This window comes from Onychostoma macrolepis, chromosome 07 (genome assembly GCF_012432095.1).
Source record: "Onychostoma macrolepis isolate SWU-2019 chromosome 07, ASM1243209v1, whole genome shotgun sequence".
Classification (NCBI taxonomy): Eukaryota; Metazoa; Chordata; class Actinopteri; order Cypriniformes; family Cyprinidae; genus Onychostoma; species Onychostoma macrolepis.
Window position 1 is genome coordinate 32,667,765 of NC_081161.1, and position 24,053 is coordinate 32,691,817.

At 38.0% G+C, this 24,053-nt stretch overlaps 1 protein-coding gene across 2 annotated transcripts in view; it reads right to left on the bottom strand.

Moving 5' to 3' along the window:
* The window catches only part of plekha7b (pleckstrin homology domain containing, family A member 7b), a 183,544-nt gene that overhangs the window by 38,233 nt on the left and 121,258 nt on the right, over window positions 1-24,053 (bottom strand). For both annotated transcript variants that reach the window (XR_009271961.1, XM_058781366.1), the window contains exon 28: window positions 12,345-12,461. Coding sequence is in view for 1 of the 2 variants with exons in the window: in XM_058781366.1 (XP_058637349.1) it covers window positions 12,345-12,461 (117 nt within the window). In the remaining variant the exon portion in view is untranslated. The remainder of the gene's footprint in view (window positions 1-12,344; window positions 12,462-24,053) is intronic.

A 24,053-nucleotide genomic window follows, 5' to 3' on the forward strand; every position in this document is an offset into this window, starting at 1 on the left:
ACTATTTAAATGAAGAGACGTGGTCAAGAACACAGATGAAGAAAAAGGAATTGTGTGCAGTACTCTCCTTCAGAAGAAACCTTAGTTAAGTATGCCAAGAGAGGCCTTGGTTCCCCAAGGATGGGTTTTGTGGTATGTTAAATCTGAAAAATATTTCAGTTCTCAATATGAATGATGGAATAACAAAAAAGAGGTTACGACTCATCGGTACTTGCATTCTTCATGCACAAGTTCACTTTTAATTCTTTTACCAGCAAGCAGGGAGGAGCACATTGAGCTCTAGGGTTTTGACCGGTGGCTTCATGAAAATCCAGAAGCATTCTGCCATGTTTTCTCAGGCAGAGCAAAGGTAAGAGCAAAAATAAAGAGAAAAAAAGAAAAATCAGCTTTTCTTCACTTTTAAAGTTCAAGAGCATAATCAAATTCCTGCTCTAACTATGTTTGATATAGTTCAATGGGGGATCTGTTCTATGAAGAAGATAAAATAATTCATAACGCTTTTCATTTTTGCATGCATTTTCTCTTTTACAAAGTCTTACAGCAAGAATGTCAGCATAGCTGTAAATCTTCAACACTAAGAAAATAATTGTCTCTTTTATTTCTTAACAAATCACTATTAACCACCTTTCAAAAATCGCCTCAAAATCCACAATCACTCAGCATATGCAAACGAATTCCATTAATTACGAAAAAAAAATGTTGGCTTCAGAATTTGTCTTCGTTCTTAATTTTTTAGAGAGGAAAATGATTTAAAAGATGGACACAAATCTCAGCTGACAGGACTGGGAGTCGCTCGGTTTCTCTCTCTCCGCTCTCTCCCCTATAAGCTACAGATTCTCAGACTGTACAAGAGAGAGAAAGAGCTCCTCTCTCTTCTCCGTGGTTCCCTTCTTCCCCCCCTCGGAGAAAACAAATGTAGTGTTTGAGTCACTGATCGGTGGTGTAATTGAGTTTAACACTCTTTTTCTGCAGGAAAAAAAGAGTCTTTGAAATGAGGAGGTCAAATTACCTCTCCAGTCAGGCAATAAATAAGTCAAACAAGGTAAGGGCTCCTGCCAGCATATTTTAGTGCAGAATTCAATTAGTGAAAAACAAGAGATGCGTGGTTCTTCAGTTAGCTATTAGATGCACGTCCTTTCCCATGATGCTCTCATTCTGCACGAGGCAATCAGGCTGGAGTACACCGCTGATGGAGGACGGCTTTAAAGAAATCCACTCCGTTCCAGCGATTGTGGGGGGGCTTGGCGAAATTACAGGTCACATGACCGGTGCAGGCAAGTCGAAGGGTGAGATTATTGTTGCTCTTTCTATGCCCTCTCGCAACAAGCCAGACAGCTATGATCTACCAAGCCTAATATTGTTAGAAAGCAACGATCCAAATAAAAAGAGCTGAAACTGGTGTTAAAGGGATAGTCTGGCCAAAATTTAAATTCTGTCATCAATTACGTGTCATTCCAAACCTGCATGTCTTTTTTTCATCTGAGAAATGCAAAATAAGATTTTGGGTTGTTTTGGACTGCATTAACTTTCTATGTAAGGGAATAAATTTAATTAAATGAAAATAACTTTTAATGTGCAGAAGAACGTTTTTTGGGGGGTAAACTAGCACTTCAAAAGGACACTCTACATTAGTGACTATGAAGTCTAAAAATGGACAGGCATAGTGTGTGGCATATTATACATATTTTTTCCATTATGAAGCCGATATGTGGAGCAGTTTCCATTGATTTTAGCACGGGAGTGCCGTGACGCACGTCAAGCATGTACTTGACGGCGGTTGGACAATGTATAGAATTAGAAAGCAAGCTGGGCCGCACACAAAAACGCACATACACGAACCCACACTGCAACACACCCAACTGGCTACAATGTCGCCTTTGTGACATAATGCTCCTTGCACAGTGGATTTTTGGAAAATAATCCAACTTTTCCTATCCTACGTATCCAGCAATAACAACTGACATCACGGGTCCAACCATATGCCCTGTAGTGCTTGTGCACGTTGCATTTTCTCAGCATGTAGGGGGGGTAAAAGAAACACTGTAAAATGGTTATTATATTCCAATCCTGCCCAAGGAACCTATTACAGCATGGCACAGACCACATGAAACCCGAGGAACCATGAGGAACCCCAACGCTCAAAACAACAGACAGTTGAAAAGCTAACAAAAAAGGAGAAAAAAGGAAACTGAGAAGAAAGAAAAAACTACCACCACGACCATGTGTATTTGTGAGATCTGTTTCTCTTATGAGAAACAGTCTTTTAATGCAAGGTCCGTGAATGTGTGTCAAACGCCGTTGCCGGGATTCTAGCAAGATGAGAAGCTCCCCTGGTGTTGATACACATACTCTCTTCAGCTCTGTTGGCCGATGATGGCGACATGAGGTTAGCATTATCAGCACTGAAAGCGCGACAGGTGGGTCACGTGAAAGGTCTCTAATTTTCTCTCGCTGGCGGGACACATGGTTCATATTATTCTCTAGAAAAGCTGACAACGCTCCAATGAAAATATCAAGAGGCTTCCACCACCACTACTGTTCGCCACACACTATTTTCAAATGTATCTTAGATTATGTAGCAATGTAAATTTTCCCTCCCTACTGGGCTTCGAAGAGTAAATTCAGAGGGAAGCCGAAACGTAAATAAATAAATGTGGGGAATTGAGGAGGCATGTGGGAAGGTGTTTTAAGCGTAGGGGGGCGATGTGAATACAACATGACACAAGCTAAACACACGGTTGACTCCTGCACCTTCTGTTCCAGGTTCTCAAGAGTCGTGTGCGAGGTCGACTTGATTAGTGCTCGCAAGACGAGAAACTCAAAGAAATGTAGATAATTAGAACATAGAAATTAGCCTTCACCTGAAACATCTGCACTTCGCTGCTGTTTACATGGCATATGTGTGTGTCCATGCTGAAAGAATCCCATCTTTATGTAATACGGTAAAAGCTTCTATTTTGTGCAGCTCACAACAGAGCCAAGGCTCAAGTGCACAACAACACAGGCGTGAATTTTTTGAAGTGAGGTGAAAATACGACTCTTTTATAAAGTCTGTGAAAAGGCTGCAAGATAAGCAGCATTTAGCCTTAAATTCAGAGTCGGCCCTAAGCTTTTTTTATGTATAGCTCACCGAGCGCAAAACCATGCCCTGCTGAAATCAAAAGCGGTAATAGTCAGGTTAGCCACTGTCATTCTAAGAGGGAAGTCGGTTGTGAAATTGTAAAATTGTGAGGCTCTCGCTGTCTATTTCACAGCCTACATTTTATGAACGCTCGCTGAAATGATTTATAAAATAGAGGCTATCACATGGCAGCCAGTGTTTGAGGCTCAGAGAGGTGAGGGGAGAAAAGGCTCAAGCAATCCTAATCTGCCTGCTGAAGACGGCCGCTAATAATACGCTCCTTTATCTCCTTTGCTTAAACAGTGCATACCTTGAAGTTCACAAAAACGTGTGATACTCATCGTGCCCTCCAAGCGCAACAGAGTGGAGAGAGAGCAAGAAAGAGAGAGAAAGAGAAAGAGAGACAGAGGACAAGGCCTTGCCATTTTCCCCTTCACATTCCTCACAGATTCAAGTCCAATTTGCTCTGAAAGTCCTCTGCATTAAGCCTGCATGCCAGACTGATAGAATACGAAAACAAGAGTCAAACTCTGTCCATTCCTCCCTTGTTTTCTCCCATTCATAATCAGCAGCCGTTGTACAGTGGCAGAACTAAATCAGACTCTTCAAACTAGAGAGGGGAAGAAATTTACCCTCGAGATGTTCAGTTTAAACCTTAAGTTAACAAAAAAGGGTTGAACTGTGGCTTCAGTATATATAATATATAAAAATAGAAATTGCACTCTCAAAAAAAAGTGGGAAATATTTAATTTTGGAGGTACAAACCCAATAACTAGCTGCTTTAAAAAAAAAAAAATTAAATAAACATCCTAATGTTTTTTTTAACTTCAAAACAACTATATAAAAATATATTTGAAATATCTAATGTTGTGAAGAGCACTGCATCACAGGGTTAAGAGAGAGGCTGAACATTAATGGGCCGATATCTGTATGCATATTTTCTGCCCAATAGCTAAAGCTGAAAGGGCCCAGATGAAATCTGTGCGGTAAAGATGATATCATAGCATTGTGGTTGCACAGCAGTCTGGCAGACACATACCTCACTCTAGAGAGAGAGAAGAAAAAACAAAACTCTAAATAATATTTCTCCTTGCCTTTCCCATTTGAATATTCATTCCGTTTCTACGTCCCCAGAAACTCTTCTAATCAGAGTCACTTCCCCTTTAATCACTGGAGCTGTAATTATGATTTGATAAAGCATTTTAGCGCACTCTTCAGTGTCACTCACATATCTATGCTTGGAATACCGTATTAAGAGCTGTCAGCCCTTAAGGGAAGCACTTCCCAAACAGTGCTGATCCAAATATGGCAAACACGCCCATCGGCTCTAATTGAAATTATTACAGGTTTGAACATGCTAACGCTACAGCTAATGTTTCCCCTGAAAGTGAGCGAGTCGAGGAGAAAGCAATGAGTCTAGCAGACTCAGCTAAGATTCCTCTACTTCCCTCTGATGTGCAGTAATTGTTTAAACCTGAGTGGAAATGGCTGAGTGCCTTTTTTCGCCGTACGCCAACAAAAAAAAAAAGAAAAGAAAAGAAAAGAGAAACAGCCCTGTGTAGCACTTTCCTATTCTGCTTTTCACTTTCTAATTTCGTCCAACACAAGGATTGAAGGAAAAGCCTCTCTGGTTCCATGTTCATCTTGGAAGAGCGAGCGTTCGAGGATGATCGTTGACCACAAGTTGATAATGATGACGATTTAATTAGAAGCCTCTCTCTGGTCTGGAGTCGGCCCAAACTTCTCCACCCTGCAGATGGAATAAATTTAGCAACAGTGAAGAAGAGTAGGGCCATCTTTTGCTCCTTTCTTCCACCACTCCCTCCCCCCTCACAACTTCTCTTTCTTGTCATCTAAGTACCACCTCCAATCAGAGACAGAAAACATTCTTCCCCTCTGACACCGCACCGCAAGTTGTTTGTGCACCATCATCGCTCAAGCTTGCATTCCCTTCGCGCGCATGCGCCTCAACGCTCTACAATTACCAACATGTGGCGCACTGAAATATTAATATAATGCTTAAATAAAGCTAAAATAACATTCTGATAGTAGAAGTTGCTAAAAAAGGTCCAGGAGGAGAAGAGTGCTTTCAAGGTAACAGCGGGAGCAGCTCTCGGCTCCAGTACCAAGTGGAGCAAGGTGAAAAGATCTGGCTCTGGGACGACCAGTGTTGTGGAGAAAATGTCTCATTTGCATCCTGGCAGGCCCTGGGGGTTTAGTTTAGCCCTATGTCATAGTTTCGGTTTCTTTCCTGCTAGAGAAACAACGTGTGCTATGAGTGAGCTCTTTTCAGCTGCAGGCCCATGACGGAGCGCTGCAGGACAACATGCCTGCCGGTGGAAATAGGGTGGTGGGGCTGTAAACCTGCCAGGATCTTTCCTTATTCCAGCTTTTTGTAGAGATTGTATGTTCCTGAACACTGGCCTGTGATGAGTGATTTTGTGCGTGCCAGTGTGGGTATGCTGATAGATGTCAAAGAGGCTCCAAGGAAATGCATGGGAGGCAAAACCGCAAGATTTTCTCCATTATTTTAACAGATTTCTGCCATCCTACATATAAAAAAAGATCACCACATTAGAGCTCACTTATTCAGCTTGACTTGGCTTTAGCTATAGACAGCTCTCTGACACAGCCCTTTGACACCGGCGACTACTCATAAGAAAAATGTATACTTAAATTATGTTTGTAGCCCTTCCTGCCCGAAGATTTAACATGACAAACTAATGAAAAAGAGGGTCGTTTTTTTAATTCAATTTCAATTTGTTTTCCACTCCTCCACAAGAAAATATTCACTTTTTCCAGCCTGGTGTTTTCTCTTTGGTGTGGTTAATATATCCTGGCAAAGCCAAGAAGAGAGAGAGCGGAAGAGAAAAGACTTCACTTTGAATATACTGCAGGATTAAACTAAAGCCACACTAAGTTAAGGCATACAAAATTACTTCAGTTCAATTTATTAAGTTTGAATTCTTTTTTTTTTGCACTAAACAAATTTTTCATTAAGATTCACTAAGCTTTAAGCAGAAGATAAAACGTGCATGAATGGAACTGAATAGAGTGCAAAATCAAGTGAGTTCATACTACTTTGTTAAAATTTTGTCATTAAGGTGTGGTCACAGTAGCAACATTTCCACAAAATTTTGTAGGCAAAAATGGTCCATTATCTATTGTCACACAAAATTCTTGATCACCTGGATTCATATTAAAAGGACATGGGAAAAATCACTTTCAAACCAAGCAGTTTTCTGTTAATGAACCCACCAAATTAGTGTTATCAATTTGAACATGAGCGACATCTGCGTGGGGAACTCAAAATTCTGTAAATGTGACCTTAAGCCAGCGGTTCCATGAAACCAGGAACCATGACCCCTACAGGATCTTCTGAAACCCTCCTCACTCCATACAGTTCTGAGCAGAGACACCCAGTTCCACAGCCACATCTCTGAACTAAGACATCATGACATCATTAGCTGCTGCGTCCCTTCACGTGGAGACCACTCAGACAAGCAGCTCTCTTAACTGAAGGCAAGAATGGCAGATCACGCTAACACACAGACACACACTCTCTCTCATCACATTAGCTGCTGTCACCACTTGACCCGTCATCAAAGGCTGTCCATGGACACATCCATAACGGTAGTCAAGTGCTTTCTCTCAGTCTGTCTGTTTGCTGCTGCACTACATCTTATTCCACTGACAGTCAGGTAGTAGCGCCTTTCACTTCTTCAGAAAGAAAGAGAGAAGGAGATAAGTGAGCGTGTGTGTGAGAGAGAGAGAGTGAAAACACTTGTGGTTTGGTCTGCTGAAGCCATTTTCTCGTGAAGCACATGTACATCGACGGCAGAGAGCCTTTAAAACTGCGAGTGGGTGCACATAATCGCGGAATAAGGAAACAAAAGGGGCTGGTTTCAGAAATACTTCAGCTGAACTACTGTCAGACACACAGCCACAGAATTCCTCTCCTCTCCTTACCAACCTCCTTTGTCACTTTAATTTGCTTCTGGCTTTATGCATCTTGAGTTTCCATACATACACACACAAAATAACTATGGGAGATGTGCTTTTGGCGTCTAATTTTTCCACAAAATTTTCCAGACTTTCAGATGTCCTATCAACTAGCATAATGAGTTTGCAATTAGCTACCAGCTTCAGTATTTCTTCATTCTAGACCATTCTTATTATCACAAAATCAAGTGATTACAATACCGTTTAAGAAGACAGCAACAGGCTCTCTTTCACAACACAGAAAAGTCCATGAGAAATCAAAGGCCCTTTTGTCTTGAGAGGAACTCTGCTCTGAACTTCAGGGTGGATATTTCTTTAACACAAATATATCTATATTATATGATTGAAATAAACACTCATTTCAAACACAACCTTTAATCTTTTAATCACATGTGTACTATAAGAGTACAGTAGAGGGCAATTTGACAGCTTGATCTTACTTGCTCACATCTGCTCTAATGGCACAGCATTCAAAGTGGGCGGAGTCTTCTGCTGGGGGCCTTACAGATCCCTTTGTAATGAAAAACATAGCATCTTAGGTTAATGATCTATTATTCGCTACTACGAAAGGCCGGAATTATCACAATTTTTATTTTATTTTTATTTTATTTTTTTTTTAAATGCCTAGCTCCCAACAAGAGCCTGATTCCCTTAATCTGTTTAACAATGATTTAGCTAACACAGTACACTTTCACCATAAGATGATGTAGGGCTGGGCGGTATATCGAGTTTGTACGATATATCGATAGGCCTATATTTTTTACAAGCGACACGGTATGAAGAAATACCGTTAACATCGATATAGGCCTACAGTAGGTTTGACACGAGGGCATCTGAAAAATATCTAGTGAGGACACAGACTGAACTGCTGCGGAGAAAGTGCATTATGCAATTTGTTCTAAACATGTGACAAGCTTTATATGAAGGGCTTTAAAAAAAAACTCGTAAGATATAGTAACCTATAGTTTCTAGTTTCAGTTTAAAGCGGCTCACGCTCGCCCAGTCAGATGCTCTGACAGAAAGGCTGTGTGTGCCGCTGACAGAGACGCGCTGTTTAATGTTTGAGATGTGCTATTTTCCTTAATGCATAACTTACATTTCACAGGTATATTCTCCATCTGTAAATGTTAAAGAAAGCCATGGAAATATTTCCATTTTGCTGTCAGAAGTGCATGAGCTTTTGCTATGTGAGTCTCCGCTGAACATCACAGACTTCATTTAGAACGAGCACCGCCACGCGCATGCGCGTCAAACAGACAAAGCTCAATGAAATAGTAGCGAGACTAAAATATACATTTTGCTGAAATATTTGTAGTTGGACAATAAATGTGACGTGTAGAATTTTAAACCTACGAGTAAGTGTATTTGTATGATAGCACTAACTGTAAAGTGTAATAGAGAAATCAAAATAGCCTTTTTACTCAATTAGCCTAGTCTGTGCTTTTTATTATTTTCATTTTAGTTTAGTAAATTTAACTTCTGCTTTAAAAGCATTATTTTTGTTTTTAGATCGCAATGCTACAATGTTCCAATGTAATGTGATTTTAACCCTTTTTGCACATAATATATGCCTACATGCTTACATTCACTTTATTTGTTCCAAATACAAAATACCGAGATATATGGCCTATACCATATACCGCAAATCAGCCAAAAAATACCTACATATGAATTTTTGCTCATATAGCCCAGCCCTAAGATGATGTAGCCTAATATGAAATTTATGATCTGAACAAAAAGATTTACGTACTTTTTAAAGCAGCATTTTTGTAAACAAATAAACACTATAAAAAGTCACTGAATTGGGTTTATTAAATTTGTCCATCAATACATGTCATTCATACCCCAATAAAGTTCTTCTTATCAATAATTAAAAAATGAACAAGAAGCCAATGCAAAATCACAGAACTTTCAAGTTATTTTTTACGATGCCTATAAAAGACATCATACAGACCTTTCAGCAACTGCAATAGTGAATTCCTTCTCCAAAAAATAAAAAATAAATAAATAAATAATCAAACACAAAACAACTGATCTGCCATTCAGCAATATTTGCTACTAACTAGTTTGAGCATAAAAAGGGTGAAGGAAAAAAGCAAGAACAATCGCGAGCAGAGAAGGACTAGTCCTAAACACAGAGTCCATATCAAAAGATTTATTCTCATTATTTATTCATGCACCAATTAAAGGTTAAACATGTGCCAAAGCCTGTGTGTCAGAGAGCAGCTGTAGCGAGCGAGAGGGAGAGAGAGAGGAGGCCACAACAAGAAGGTTAAGGAAAAAGCAAACTAACTTTGTCTTGAAATGGTTTTGGCCAGGAGACAAGCTCTCCGCAAAAGAGCACGGACTGGCATAAACATTTGTACAAAATTATAAGTGCATTTGGAGACGCATGCAGGAGTCAACCGCCTGCACACGGTTCCCCGCGCTCGCTCTCTCCCAGCAAACCCTCCACCCCAGAGCGCGTGTGTGTATACGGGCTCCAAACCACTGCATTTTAATTACTGCCAGCAAGCACAGCAAACCCCTTTGAAATGGAAATAGACCCAGAATCTTCCTCTGCACCACAGAAATCTTCTTCTGATTTGAAAAAAACAATATGTTACACCAGAGCCTAGACCTGATAATGCTGATTATAACCACCAATAAAGCCAGTGTCAACAACCTCACGCTCCCAGAGATCCCTAGCATTAAATCTACATATTCATGCGTGCTTATAAAAGAGCTTTAGGAGAAAGAACGGCGGAAAAATATTAAATAATGTCGAAGGTATATTTGTCACACACCTAATTTCACATGAAGTGTCACGCTACATCAAGTTCAAGACATTTTGATTTGAGCAATGGTGTGTATTGATGGGATACATTCAAAGAGCAGCTCTATATTGTGCTAGCACATCCTGTTATCAGGCAAATGCTGTGAGAAGATGAGGAAAAGAAAGCATTTAGTAATATTTCGGAGTGAAAAGCTTCTGTGTCTCTGCTTTATTGTGCAGAATCAGGCCGTAGGTGAACATGTGTTTTCAGTAGTGGGCAAAAGCATGCCCTTCATTTACAAAGAGTGTCCAAGACATCAAAGACATCTTCAGTTTTTATTGTAATGTCTAGACCTGAAGTTGCAAAAGGGTAAAAAGCATAAAACGTTGAAAGAAAAAAAAAAGGCCTTTTCGGCGTGGATCTGTATTGGCATTTCACATGGCCTCCTGAGCTATAGCTTCACTATCTTTTTTTCAGACGCAAGACTGCAATTTGGGTGTGTTGTTAAGCCACAGATAAGTATAGGTTGGATAATTTATACTTGCGCCGGAGGAAAGAAATACTTAAGTCCTAATGTTAAAGATCTTCACAAGACTACAAATCTATTTATTTACTATCTGTCATTTGATTGTTACAGCTTTGATTTGATTTCGGTGTGTCCGGGGTCAGCATTCCTGCCTATATAAATCATTAAATCATCGAAGATACTGGATGCCCTGGGGATCTGGAGCAGCTGTCAGCATGCCATCTTCATTGATGACAATGGATCTGTCATTCTTTAGGAATGCAGCAGACGGCTGCGAGAAAAAGCTGCATGTACTGTATGCGTCCAAACGTCAGCTTGTGTATCAATTCAACCAGTTATGAAAGTGATGCTTGCAAAAAATAAAAAATTAAAATCATGCCTCATGTACCATCAGTCAGGATCTGAAAATCACCTACTAGAAAACGCCACCTTTCTTGTGTCTTCCACACTTTGCTAATTAGTAGCCTAAACTTACTATAATTAAAAGTGCAGCAAAGCTTCAAAAACACATTCCAGAAACTTGAGAGATTCTGCCACAAAAGGAAAAAAAAAGCCTTCTAATAAACATGTTGCCATCGGTTTTGATCATTGTTGAAATATTCCTCAGCAAATTAGCTAACACTTATAAAGACAGATGTCACAACATGTGCTGCCACATTTCCTCCTCATGCATTCCTCCCCTACGGCTGGCGTGCTGCTTACCTTTACCAGGCCTGCTGTTGTTTACCTCCAGTGTTGTTTATCATTAGGATTCTGCTGGCACTATTCTAACCCTCCAATACAAGACACAGCCAGATGAGATTTACACCTGAGCATCTTCCACTACCCTCAACATGCTCCTTTCCACTAAATACTAAATATAATACTGGCTTACGCACTACTACATTACAAAAAAAAAAAAAGTAAAGTATTATAAATTAATAAGATGAAACATTATTTTGAAATTGAAAATTGTGTCTGATAAGAACGTGATTGTTCATCTAAAAAAAAAAAAAAAATCGCTACGCTTCCACTTAAGATGTATAAACATCATTTAAACATTAAAGATGTATTGCTGTACTAAAGTAAGAAACGATAAGTAAAGTCAAATTAGGTAATCAAAACTGTAAATAATAAACCTTTGCAATAAAAAATAAATAAATGCCAGAGCTGTTTAAAACCACTGAAAACAGATAAAAACTCAAAATTGCTGGTAGAGAAATCTGAGACAATATTTCACAAGTACTAAAACATATGGCAGACAACCTCTGGAAACAACAGACTGTGGCACATGAAAGAGAATTATTCAAAGTTCATTTACTGTCCAGATTTTAGGACTGATAATGCATTCGACTGATGCCCTGTTTGCAATTAATGTTTCCAAAGAAGCAATCACAAGTCCCTTCATAACAGAGATACACATATGCAGCTGAGCTTACAATAAACTGCATGCAGAGAAAAGCTATTCTCTTGTTCAAAAAAATTGATTAAAAAAGTAATTAATTAATAATAATAATAATAATATGAGTACCAAATAAAATAAAAAATTAGAAGAACCCACAAAGCATATTCCGTGAGGGAATAAAAAAAAACACACACAAAAAAACACCTGCATGCATTTAAAGATTAAATTAAATGCATTCTGGTGGCATGAAATTACAATCACTCAGTCATTGCATAAAGTCTCATATTGATTCTCTGCAACAGTTTTTAACAATTTAGATTTAGAGATAAACAGATGCAATTCTTCAATTAATAAGCTATCAACTATCAACACTGTAGATAATATAAAATTAAAATGAATCTGGATGAGCTATAAGAACAAGTAAAAAAATAAAAATAAAATACAACCCAACTTCACACAGTTCATGTGTTAAAATACATATTCCAGCTGTCAAGATCTATTCAAATTCAAGCGAGGCAACGCAGAACAGAATACGGTCCAAATCTCTGAACTTACTGGCACCATAAGCGTTCGTCTGCGATCTGTCGGTATCTGCTCGCCGGATCCAGTAAGGAAATGCTCTTTGCTTGCACAAAACCACAAGTTCCTCCCCAAATCCACGGACAGAAAGTCCTGAAAAAAACAACAGAGATCGTCATTATCTCAAACGCTTTAATCTCAGGGAAAATGAAACTGCGTTTGTCTGTGATATCGTTATGAAACTGTACATAAACCTTCATTCATACTTAATTTCTGGCCACAGAAAAAAAAAAAAAAAGCATTCGGGAAAATCCAGCATGTGCATGGAAAATAGGGTTGAATGAAAACAGCGTTTAAACTTTAAACAGCGAGCCGTGAAGTTTGAACAAAAAAAAGAAAGAAAAAAATAAAGAAAAAACAGTTTACACGGATGCGTACATTTGTGGAGTGTTAATAATAAAAGAGAAGGGATTTTGATAGGTTCATACCTTTAATATTGTATTTGCAAATAACACGTTTAGTTGATTTTTAAATGTTGATGAATTAACAAACGTGATCATGTTTTGTCTTTTCAACGCATGACTTTAGAATAAGTAAATAAACGTAAGGGTTAGGCAGCAGACATAAGTCTATCTCTATTGAGTGCAGCAATATCCCTGTATAGCAATCAGGACAATGTGCTGAACTGGCAGTCTAATTATAAATGTTCCATTGGACTCCAGTGCCATCTTACCTTATGAGGGAACAGCTAACAGCAACTGCTCAAAACAAAATGCCATTACGGGCTCAACTTCACCCCAACAGAGGGACAAGCCAAGGGGATTGTTTTTCAAACAGCCCCCTCTCACTTAAGACAAGAATGTATTATTAGACACCCGGTTATTCTTACAGACTGGACACAATTTCAGGGGAGAAAAACTAGCAAAGTTAAGCTGTGTTTAATTAAGGTGTCAGGTTGCGTCCCTGCGCGAGAACAACAAATCTTTTGTGTTTCTGCTCTGACGTTTAAAAAGCAAAAAAAAAAAAAAAAAAGGAGGACAGTGTTTGGCTTTCTAGCGCCGGAAAAGTGTTTAACAATAAGTAATGCATGTGTTTTAATTTTTGTAATATTTTAAAATGTCCAGTTTGACGTGTCTGAGGTGCTTCAGGAGTTTTTAAAAAACCTTTCAGTTCCGTCATACGTCGGCGTGCTGCGTTATGTTCCGTATTAAAATATTATCGCATCTCTTGCAGCAGTCAAAAAGAGCTTATCTGTGTCTATGAGGGTCTACACTTTTGGGAAACACCCATGAGATGATGGGCTATCTGTGTCCCACAGACTGAGTTCACACACATTGGCGCTCCATTTGTCCTCTCAATACCTCATCGCACTGTTTCTGGAAATCACAAAAGCATCATGTAGCACAAAACCAAAAACAATGGCAGAATAAGGATAAACACTAATTCAAAGATGAATTAGCATATAATGGAAAATAAACGTTCCATGATTTTGCTGAAATTATTTTGAACAGAAATGTCATTTTAAAAACTCTCTAATTTAGCTGTTTAAAGTTTTTACGCCTGTCCTCTTGGTTTTAAAAATAAAAACTATAAATAAGTAAACAAACAGCAGATATTTTTAATAAGTGCCTAAATCGCTCAAAAATACATTTTTACACATTCTGATCAAATAAGTAATCACGTAGCCTAACAAGTTCCGGAGTTCACTTACTTTCAGTCTGAATGCTGTGTTTCAAAGCACCGGGGTTTTTTTTTCAAGCTGGGAGACTAAAAGGAGTCTGCTTTTCCAAGTTGCTTATTGTCTCTAAATGGATCAGCTTTGGATGAGTGCTTCATTTTAATTTATGGCTTATACATTCTTCAAAGGTCAATATGTCTGACCTCGAGCGAAAGTTGAGAAACAATTCCCATGCTTGCGTAAGAACAATTTTGCCTTCAAACTATTTTTCTTTAAATTACCTCTCTTACGGACAGGAGCTGTATCCGATCTTAAATACACAAAGCGTATCCATTTTTATAAAACAGAAACTTAAAACGACGTCGACTCGTTTTCTTGCCAGTACTGTAGCCTACCTATAATAGCGCTTCTCCCGTTATTGTCAATGAATAGTACCGCTTTGTGGACAAAAGTGAAATTACCTCATGTGCAGGCAACTTATCCACCGTCCGGATGACAACTACGGGCTATCTATTACTCAGAAATAAAACTAATTAAATAGTACCGCGTCCGGTGTAATAATCATACAGACACTGTTAGTAATCAGACCTGCGCGCATAATTATTGTTTCCGTTCAGCGCGTGCGTTCGTGAGCAAGCTACACAGTTCGACAGCGGACAATGAAGTACGGACAAAACATTATAACGGACGGGATAACATACAAGAACCACTTAGATCATGTCTGTTTAACTTTTTTTCTTTTAGTCGTCGAGATTTTTGCATTTTCTGCGAAGAAAAAAGCTCCTAATCGCTCCTCGTCGCATCGGTGTACGGAGTAGGCTATCACGCGTCACTCTTCGCTGAAAATTACCGTCAAGACAAATATCAATCCAGGACAAGCCAAACGTTTCAAATAGTTTGGACATCTCCTGTAAAGCTTCTGTAAAGCTGAATGTATCAATGCAGCAGCAGCAGTGTTACGACGCAAAATGACGATAAACGTAACATGAAGAAGACACATGAAATCACGGACGACAGGTTACCTATGATAAAAGTTTACCTTGATGTGAGCAGGGTACCAAAACAAGCGCTCGTCTTCGCCGTATCCCGTTATTGGTATTGAAACAGGTTAAAATAAATGTACACTGATGTGTGGTAGCAGAGAAAGAAAGAAAAAACTGAAGTGTATCGCTTCCACTGACCGTAGAGGGAATCCCGCTTTGGCTGTATGAAGTTGAACTGTCAAAACTGCTGAGAGCAGTTATAAGTATATTTATCGCGTTTTTCCTCTCTACTCTAAAACAGAAGCGACAGAAGACGATGGTTACTGCTGTCAATCTTGGCAATCAATGCAAGCGGCCATGTCGCAAGTATTCAAAGCATTTCCCGTCGTGCAACATCAGAAAGTGAGTGGCCAGGGCATTGATCTGAGGAAAGAGGCAGGGCTCCCCCTCCCAGACAACACATGAGAGAGAGAGAGAGAGAGAGAGAGCGAGAATGAGTCTTTGACGGGGTGGGGTAGAATAGTGGAGATTGTAAGAAGGAAAAAAGTCAGAGCTCAGGTGATACATTTTCAAACAGCAGGAGCCACATTTGATTTATAGGCTATTTAGAACATGAATATATAAGATATCAATATAAATCTTTTTTTTTCTTTTTTTTTTACTCTATGTTGTTATGTAAAATTTCGCATAAAAACAACAGTAATAGGCTACTTGCGAACACTCACGCGTCATTTTTTAAAGTTATGTTTTTGCAATATTTGGTTTTAAACAAAAATCATTTAAAAATAGCTATTATTTGCATTTTAAACAGTTCATACTTGGTAAAGGGCTATTATGATCAGGTAAAGGGCTTATTTATTATTATTATTCTGATTTTAAACCGAATTCTATGCTGATTCTGTCGTACTGAATTAAGCTGAAGCTCAGGAAGCTTATCAATAAATTTGGGACATAAACATGAACATATGAAGGTGAAAATGTATGGATGGGGATTTTTTTTTTTTTCATTGTGTTACTCTACTTTTGTGGATAAACACGTCGAACAAAGTTTAAGCGACGGCAAACCTCTTTCTTTTTTATTAAGAGTAGGCTGTAAGAAATCAGTCAGTAGTAGGTTATTATTTATATATAATATATATATATATATAAACGATGTATAGACAAACTTCACTTGGTCTGCTGATGAGAAATTGCCCTACGAGCACTTTGATGGAATTTGAAGTTACCTAAGCTAAACCAATCCTCACTGCAGATGGAAAATCGTAATATGTCCCTCACAGAGACGTTTATATTAATATTAAATTGAAATATGGTTAATGTTTCGCTAAAAGAATGATTGCTGCGTCTATTCATCCAACGCGCCTTCGTCTTAAAAGACGGTAAAACAATGTTTTACACCTGGAACGATTGTTGAAGTTAGTCTTTGCCAACAATCAAAGGCCATCTCAGGTCATTCTACAAAACCGAATGTAGAAGATTCCTGTCTGTTGAAACAGCACCATGTTTGGTAGAATGTTTCAGTTATTAGGCTATAGCAAATTATTTGATCGATGTATTGATGAATTACAGAGACTGGGCATCCTAAACTCTTCACCTTTTGTGACTCCCTGGAACTGCTGGGAAATAATTTCATTTTCTCATAAATGCAAAAATATAAATTAAGATTTTTTACACAATATTTAAAATTATATTACAAATTAATTTCACGGAGACAAGCATGGATTGAATCAGTATTCTAATTCAGGTAAACGATTTTGAAATGTTCACAGATGTTTCACAGTATCTTAACTTGATTTACTCACGTAATAAATTATTTAAAAAAAACAAACAAACATATTTAACATAACAGAGTTTGATCTGTTTTAAGCTGTAAAACGGTTTCCTTTACACTGGTATATAAATATTTAAGAAGTTATCAATAAAGTGCATGAACAAAATCCCCTCACTACGGAGACATTCCTATCCAAACAACTTTTTAGACGATCCACTATATAATTATATTTTATTAAGTTGTGAAGAAACTGCTCGCTCTTAAAACTGTCACAGTTCAGGTCAGAAGAGTTTGGGTATTTACATGTAGCGCACTTTAGGAATGCAGGTAACACAGACAATGAATTAAAAAAAAAAAAAATCTGACAGACTGACAGACATATGCAGAGATCGTAAACTATAAATACAGTCCGGTTCGATACATACAATGACAGGCAGTAAAAAGTCAGTAGTTAAAAATAAAAGTAAATAATCGCATCTATAATAATCGTGAATTGTCGCGTTTTTAAAATATAACTGCGTGCGTCCTATTTTAAATGCATGTTTATTTTTTTGCTTAAAATATCAATACGAAAGAAAACAATAGATACACAATACGATGTTGTACTTACAATGATAAGGGCAGATGCAGAAGAAAATGCTGTTTGTTAACTGAAGAGTCACACAGGGCTAAAGAGAGGGGGAGAGAGGGAGGGAGGAAGAGTGTGTTAGAGAGAGAGAGAGAGAGAGAGAGAGAGAGAGGATTAAGGATGTAGAGGGCATGCCAGAATAGATATCCTTTCACAACATCTCATCACATCTGTTCTGGCTCTTGTCTGTCTTTCATTTTCACATTCCCTTTTTTCCTGAGAAAAATCCTATCCACGCGTCACATCTTCATCCCCAGATACACCAAAGAGAAGATTAATTATTCAAACAAAGCATTGCCTTCAAGGCAATAACGCCAGTGCATTGAAACTTTTCTCTTCTACAGCCTGTTCCAGCTGACACCGAAAGTATTTTCCAAATACTGTAAAACAATGTCTGAGTCAAAAGTTTCTTCAAGCGCCCCATTTTCAAACAGTGATAATTATTAGCCTACTTTTAAATATTAAACTCGTTTGGCTGCACGAAATTTCAGATTAATATATAAAGGTGCAGACACATTTTCTGACTGGTTCAAAGACGTAAAATGTCGATGTTCTCAAAAGAGCTGAGAAATGTAAACACATTCAAACTGCCACCGCGCAAAACACTTCATAAAATAAAAAAAAAATGCAGCCAACAGTCTTTTAAAACAAGTGTTTCCCTGAAGGTAAACACATTTGTGTCTCAAGGTTGTGTCTCAAAAGCTAGTGAACCGCCTCACTAGACAGCATTTTTAGGAGTTAAGTGTATTCACAGTCAGAGGCGTCATGCCCATTCAAAGTGAGGGGGCACGTGCCCCCTCAGATTTTTGAGCCAAGTGGATTTTGAATGCAGCCTCCAAAAGACAAAAAATAGCCGATTCATATTTTTTTTATATTTGATACAATCACACCAGCGTGATTAAATCGTTCAGCCTGTCATATCATCAGCTGCTAAATTTAAATCTGTGTTCGCTGGCTGGCGCTGAGCCAGATATAGACGCATTTGTACAGCTCTGCGCATTATAACCAATCACACACGATGCTGTTGAGCTTATGAATGCAATGACCAATCACAGGTGTTCAGATGAGTCATCGCTAAAATGATCAATCGCTCGCTGATTGAATACCTCTTTCTGGTGAATTCTGGTCAGAAACAACAAAGTGCAAATGTGTGTACGAATCTGTAAGATATTAATTTCATAGTGTAAACAGCTTCAGGGATTTTAATGGGAGTTTTTGAGAGTGCTTGAACTCTAGACTGTCAGTGAAAATGCTCTTTGATAACGTAAATGTTCTTTGCTCTCTTTCTGTACAATGAAATTGTTATGATTAATAGCCAAACTTGCAATGTTTTTATTCACATTAACTTTCAAAGTTAAATTCACATTAAATATAAAGTCAGTCGTATTAAAAATATGTTATGGCATGACACCCATAAACAGACAGGTTTTTATGCATAGTTAATAGATTACATTATTAGGTTACTTTGACCATCGCCCACTATCAACATAATCTATAAAGGTGAGAATCAAGATATTTCATGACGTAGTTAATGCGTTTGGGAATGTTTCGAATAAAAAGGAAAAAATAAATAAAACATAAGTGCTGTTGTGGCTGTTGTGTGTCACATGACGACCCCCACCCCAATCGTGCCCCCTCAAAAATAATGAGTGCATGATGCCCCTGTTCACTGTCTAGGTAGGTAGCTCAAACGGTTTTGAGAGACCCTCACAGACATTTAGCCAATATCAGGTAGCAATTATTCAATCATTCGATTTTAAAATGTATTTTGGTGTAATTTTTGGGTATTGAAAGGAACGTCTTACTTTTTACGCACAGCGCTGCGCTGAATAATGAATCCTGCAGAAGGCAGGTACAGTGTCAGGTAGACGCCGCTCACCGATGTACAGGACTAATGCGCCACCCATCGATTACTCGAGGAATTGCATCTCTGGATGCAGTGATTTTCTCGAGCAGAGAGTGTTTTTAAATCAACCCTTGTTTTTTAATTTTAACTTAACGGTTAGGGTTGAGCTTCAGCAAAATTCTTAAACATAATTTTATTTATTATGTTAGGCGTTTATTTTATTAACGTGTTATGAAAATGCAAATGAAAAACGCAAGTGTGTGCTAGTTACCTTATTCAGTAGAGGACCTACTGCACCAGTAAGTCTTAATTAAAGAGAAATTCTGACTAATGAGATTCTCCAAATTGCAGATCTGATAAGAGTCGATGTGTAAAAGACCACCAAACGTATTAGAGAGCTGTAATAAAACTTCTTTTAAAACCAAATTCTATTCATAAATAAATTGTAAGTTTGTTTTATTTAATCCTTGGTTTTTGCTTCTGATGTAGTCTGGCCTTGACTGTGCAAAACAGTCACTCAAATACTTATAGGTTTTTAACAAGGACATGATTCATTTTAGTCTCTCTAATAGTGTGCAGGTCTTAACTAATTAGCTCCGAACAAATGTATAAGTCGTTTTCTGCGGTCCCTTTGACAAAATCTAAAAATCACAAGGTCTTTTCTGAACCATGAGTATGTAATTAAGCAGTTCGCGGGTGTGAGAGAGCCGGTTCAAGCCTGTAGGTCTGGTCTGGACCAATGTTCTGTCCAGCTCGTTAGAGAAAGAGGCAGCATTCATCACATTAGCATATCATGAAATGCTTTGATGCATCGTGAAATTCAAGCCTAGCCTATTAATATTTTAAAAAGGCCTGCATAAAAATCAACATTTTTGTTACATTAAATTAACATGTGTTCTTCTCCAGTTCTGCATGTTTAATTAGGCCGCACTATTCTGTCAAAGGAAATATGGAGGCTGCCATATGATTTGCTGTGATTACTTGAGAACTAGCAAACAACACTTCACAAATATATTTGTCTGGTAGATTCAAATGCCTCACAGAGGATGTGCGTACGAGAGGCCTCTATTAAAATCTCATTTCAGACATTTCCATATCTGCAGGAGCCATGGAAATACATCTGATGTGTTTAATTAATGAGCGATACATTTTTAGCCCAAATCTACAGAACCGTGTCTGTGTTGCTCCATGAGATTTGACACCGGATGAAGATTCTCCAAAACATCTTTTTAAACCATGCACGAAACAGCACTGTTGTATAGTCCAGAGGGTTTCAGCATCACTCGGGGTCTGTGTAAAAAAAGAGAAAATGACAAACTGCAAACCATTATGTGGCAGGAAACACAGGATGAGGTATTTTAAATGTCAGTGGTTGGAAAACCCCATCCATTATTACCTTTTGAAGAGTTTATGAGCATTTTAATTAAATAAGTATTGTAGAGCAGACATGTGCATAGGATTTTTTCTAAATAACCTAATAACGATCTTCAATATTAATACATTAAGGTTCCAAACTCTTAGTTAAATGGTCCACTGAATCATTATCTTGCATCTCCAAATCTAAAGATCAGAATAATTACACCTTAAAATAGTTAGTTCACACCAAAATACAAATTCTGAAATCATTACTCACTCTCAAGTCATTCGAAACCTGTATGACTCTCTTCTGTGGAACACAAAAGAAAATATACTGTGCCGTTGCGCTGTAAGAAATAAATCTGTAAAATTACAGATACTGGCAGCTCATTACCTGAACATTATCCATTCATTTTAATTTGCAAAATTAAAAATACAGGTAAAACACCTATAAAACAATACTAAAAATTCCTTCAAATGAATACAGCACATTAATTATATTTAACACAGTGCCCTATTTGTTTTTGTTTTTTTGATATTACAAATTAAATAGGCTCTAAACAACACTGGACCCCAATTACTTTATTTTAGTTTATGGGGGGGGGAATCTTATGAAAAAAAGTAAACACTGTAACATTATTGTACACACACACACTTGTCTTGTATGATCACTCATAAAATGAACAAAAAAGTGTATTATAGCTGTTGTTTTTTTGTTTTTTGTTTAAGATAGAAAGTGTTTCAAAATGGTTTTATCAGAAAATTCTTGTGGTTTGGATAATGCATGAGTTGTAAAACCGAAGATGTTTGGTGAGAATTAAGTAAGGTACATTCACAAGATTTGATTGCCCTTAAAAAAAGACTCTCCCTAAGTTTGTTCTGTAAGCACCATCTTTTTCTAAGGTTGCAAAGCGAGAGAATAATGGCAGAAGAGTGTTGTGAAAGCAGTCATTATAAATCAAGCATGTTCCACAAGGTCAAACATAAAACGGTTTTGTGACTTTGAGTCAGAGGACAAAGCGCTCTATCTTCCACATACTCCAAAATTCAGTTCGCACAATAATCTCTGGCTGGCCTCTTACAGGAAGCAAGAACAGCCAAGGAAGCATTGCACTTTTACAGTAAAGTTATGTAATTAATACATGCCTCGTTTGCATACATGCAAATCACCCCGGTCCCATTTGGATCTGCAAAGTGGGACGCTCTGTTCTCATTTGCTGACCTAAATATCACTTGTCACTCTACATTTCATCAGAGTTTTTATTAGTATTATCATTTATATTTCCTTTTAAGTTAACAAGGAACAGTTGATTGATTAAATGTTTAAATGGAAGAAAGCTACATGCTCTTAATTGCATCATGACTGAGGGCTTCGGCTTCTTTACTCTAGGATGGTTTATGAATATGTTCTTTCCAATTAGTGTAAATCTACATAAATGCAAATCTAAATGACGGAGTCCCAGATCCCCTGTCGAGACTTTCGAATTTGATCTGACTTTGATCAAACACCAATGGTGCAAGACTTCGTCCAAGTTTTACATTGGGACAAATCAACTTGCCCTGTGTTTCTGATCTGACAAATGCAGATTCAAGGTTCAAACACAGCAAAAACAGAACATTTCTGGTCAAATTAGACTATTGATTCTTAATTGTGCTTTTTCAAACCGAAGTTAACTTTGAAGTAAAGGCTTTTAACACTGGCCCTCGAAGAAAATTTTCAATACAGCAACCCAGAGTCTTTGTTAATGGAGGGTTAATATGCATATGAACTTCCCATCCCATCTGAAAAACCCCTTAAGAAACGTGTAGCGCAGAGCTGGTGCAGAACACTAGAAGCTTTAGGTGAGCCTCATTAAATGGTTTCATCAATGATTAATTGGCAGGTTTCGCAAACACAGCAAGAAAATGAAGCCGAAGTGTTGTGTTTTTCTGCCTTGAGACAGTGCTTTGCTTTAATTTGATGTGAGAGGTGCAGCAAAAAGGCTTCCTGAAGTTAAAAGAACTGTTGGATCAACTGAAAAGCCCAAGGACATTTACCTCATTTATGTTTACAAAAAGCCCAATTCACTGTAGGTATTGTAAATGCTGGGCATTTAGGGAAAATGTCTCGTTGCTTTGTTGCGCACAGCACTTTTTACACATGCAGGAGTAATCGTTTGTCTGGAACGATTGCGTTTTCTCTCTCATCTTGTTCGCTTGTTTGAATCAGAAAGCCAAGACGTTAGTCTCGGTGAACATTAACATCTTTATTGTTGTCGAGAACAAACAAAGACGGCTTGACATTTTAGATCGCGGGTAAATCTTTGCTCTGCTGTACTCCTGAAGCTGTGGTGGGACTCGGAGGTATTATCTGCCTACATTCTGTTCTAGTTTTATCTATTCTTCTGTTAGATATGCAGGAATGTGTATGAAAGAACACTGAATGATGTTGAGCCGACCTCCTCAATTATTCAGCATCTCTCTCCGAAAATATAGATAGTAAATCAATGGTGATAAAAGAGCATAAGATACCATTTTGGATTCAAAGTACCTTTTGTATTAGAATCTCAGCCTCCCTTAGGTGAATGCATAAGTCAGATGCAGGCGTTATGAGAATCCCTGCAGTGTTGGGAACGCCATGTCGAGACAACACGAAGTCTTAAAACACAGTAATTGTGTGCCTTTGAATTATTAGCGCCCGAAGAGACGTGGCTGGATCCAGAGAGTGAATTTGTGATTTCATAGCTGATTTGTTGGGTGCACACAATGGATATTGCAGTTATGAGTCTAAGAGTAAGGGAAAGAAAATGACTGAGTGAAGAACAGGTGCATGGAAATCATTAACGGGCATATGCTACTCGCCTTGGATGTCTAATGTGGCGGATTGTCCAACTCAATATGCTCCTATGCATCCATACAGGTTTGGCTACAGTGTGACCCGTTCCACAGTCTGGAGGAGCTTCAGGGACTGGAGAGAAACTGAAACTAGTTCAGAGACACCAGACAGGGATTCTTCATCCTCACAGAAGTTCTCAGAACATCAATCCCTCCTCAATAAAATACTTTATATGTATCAGTACATGTTACCATGTGTGCGAGAGAATGATTGAACAATGAATGATTGAACAATGATTGCAGCAATTATTCTATGTCCTTATTTTCAAAACATGAGCTAACATCCCACTTGAGTTTGATATTTACCCACTACAGTATGCATTAAAGAAAAAAAATTCACAATTCAACCGTTCAAAAGTTTGGGTCGTTAAGACTTTTTTGAAGAAAACTTTTTCTATTTAGTAAGGGCATTAAATTGATCAAGTGTGACAGTAAGGACTTTTACATTGTTACCAAAAAAAGAAGAACTTTAAAACAAAAAAGATGCCCAAAAATATTAAGCAGCACAACAAGAAATGTCACCTGAGCATCAAATCAGTATATTAGAATGATTTCTGAAAGTAATGACTGCTGAAAATTCAGCTTGCTGTCACAGAAATTGATTACATT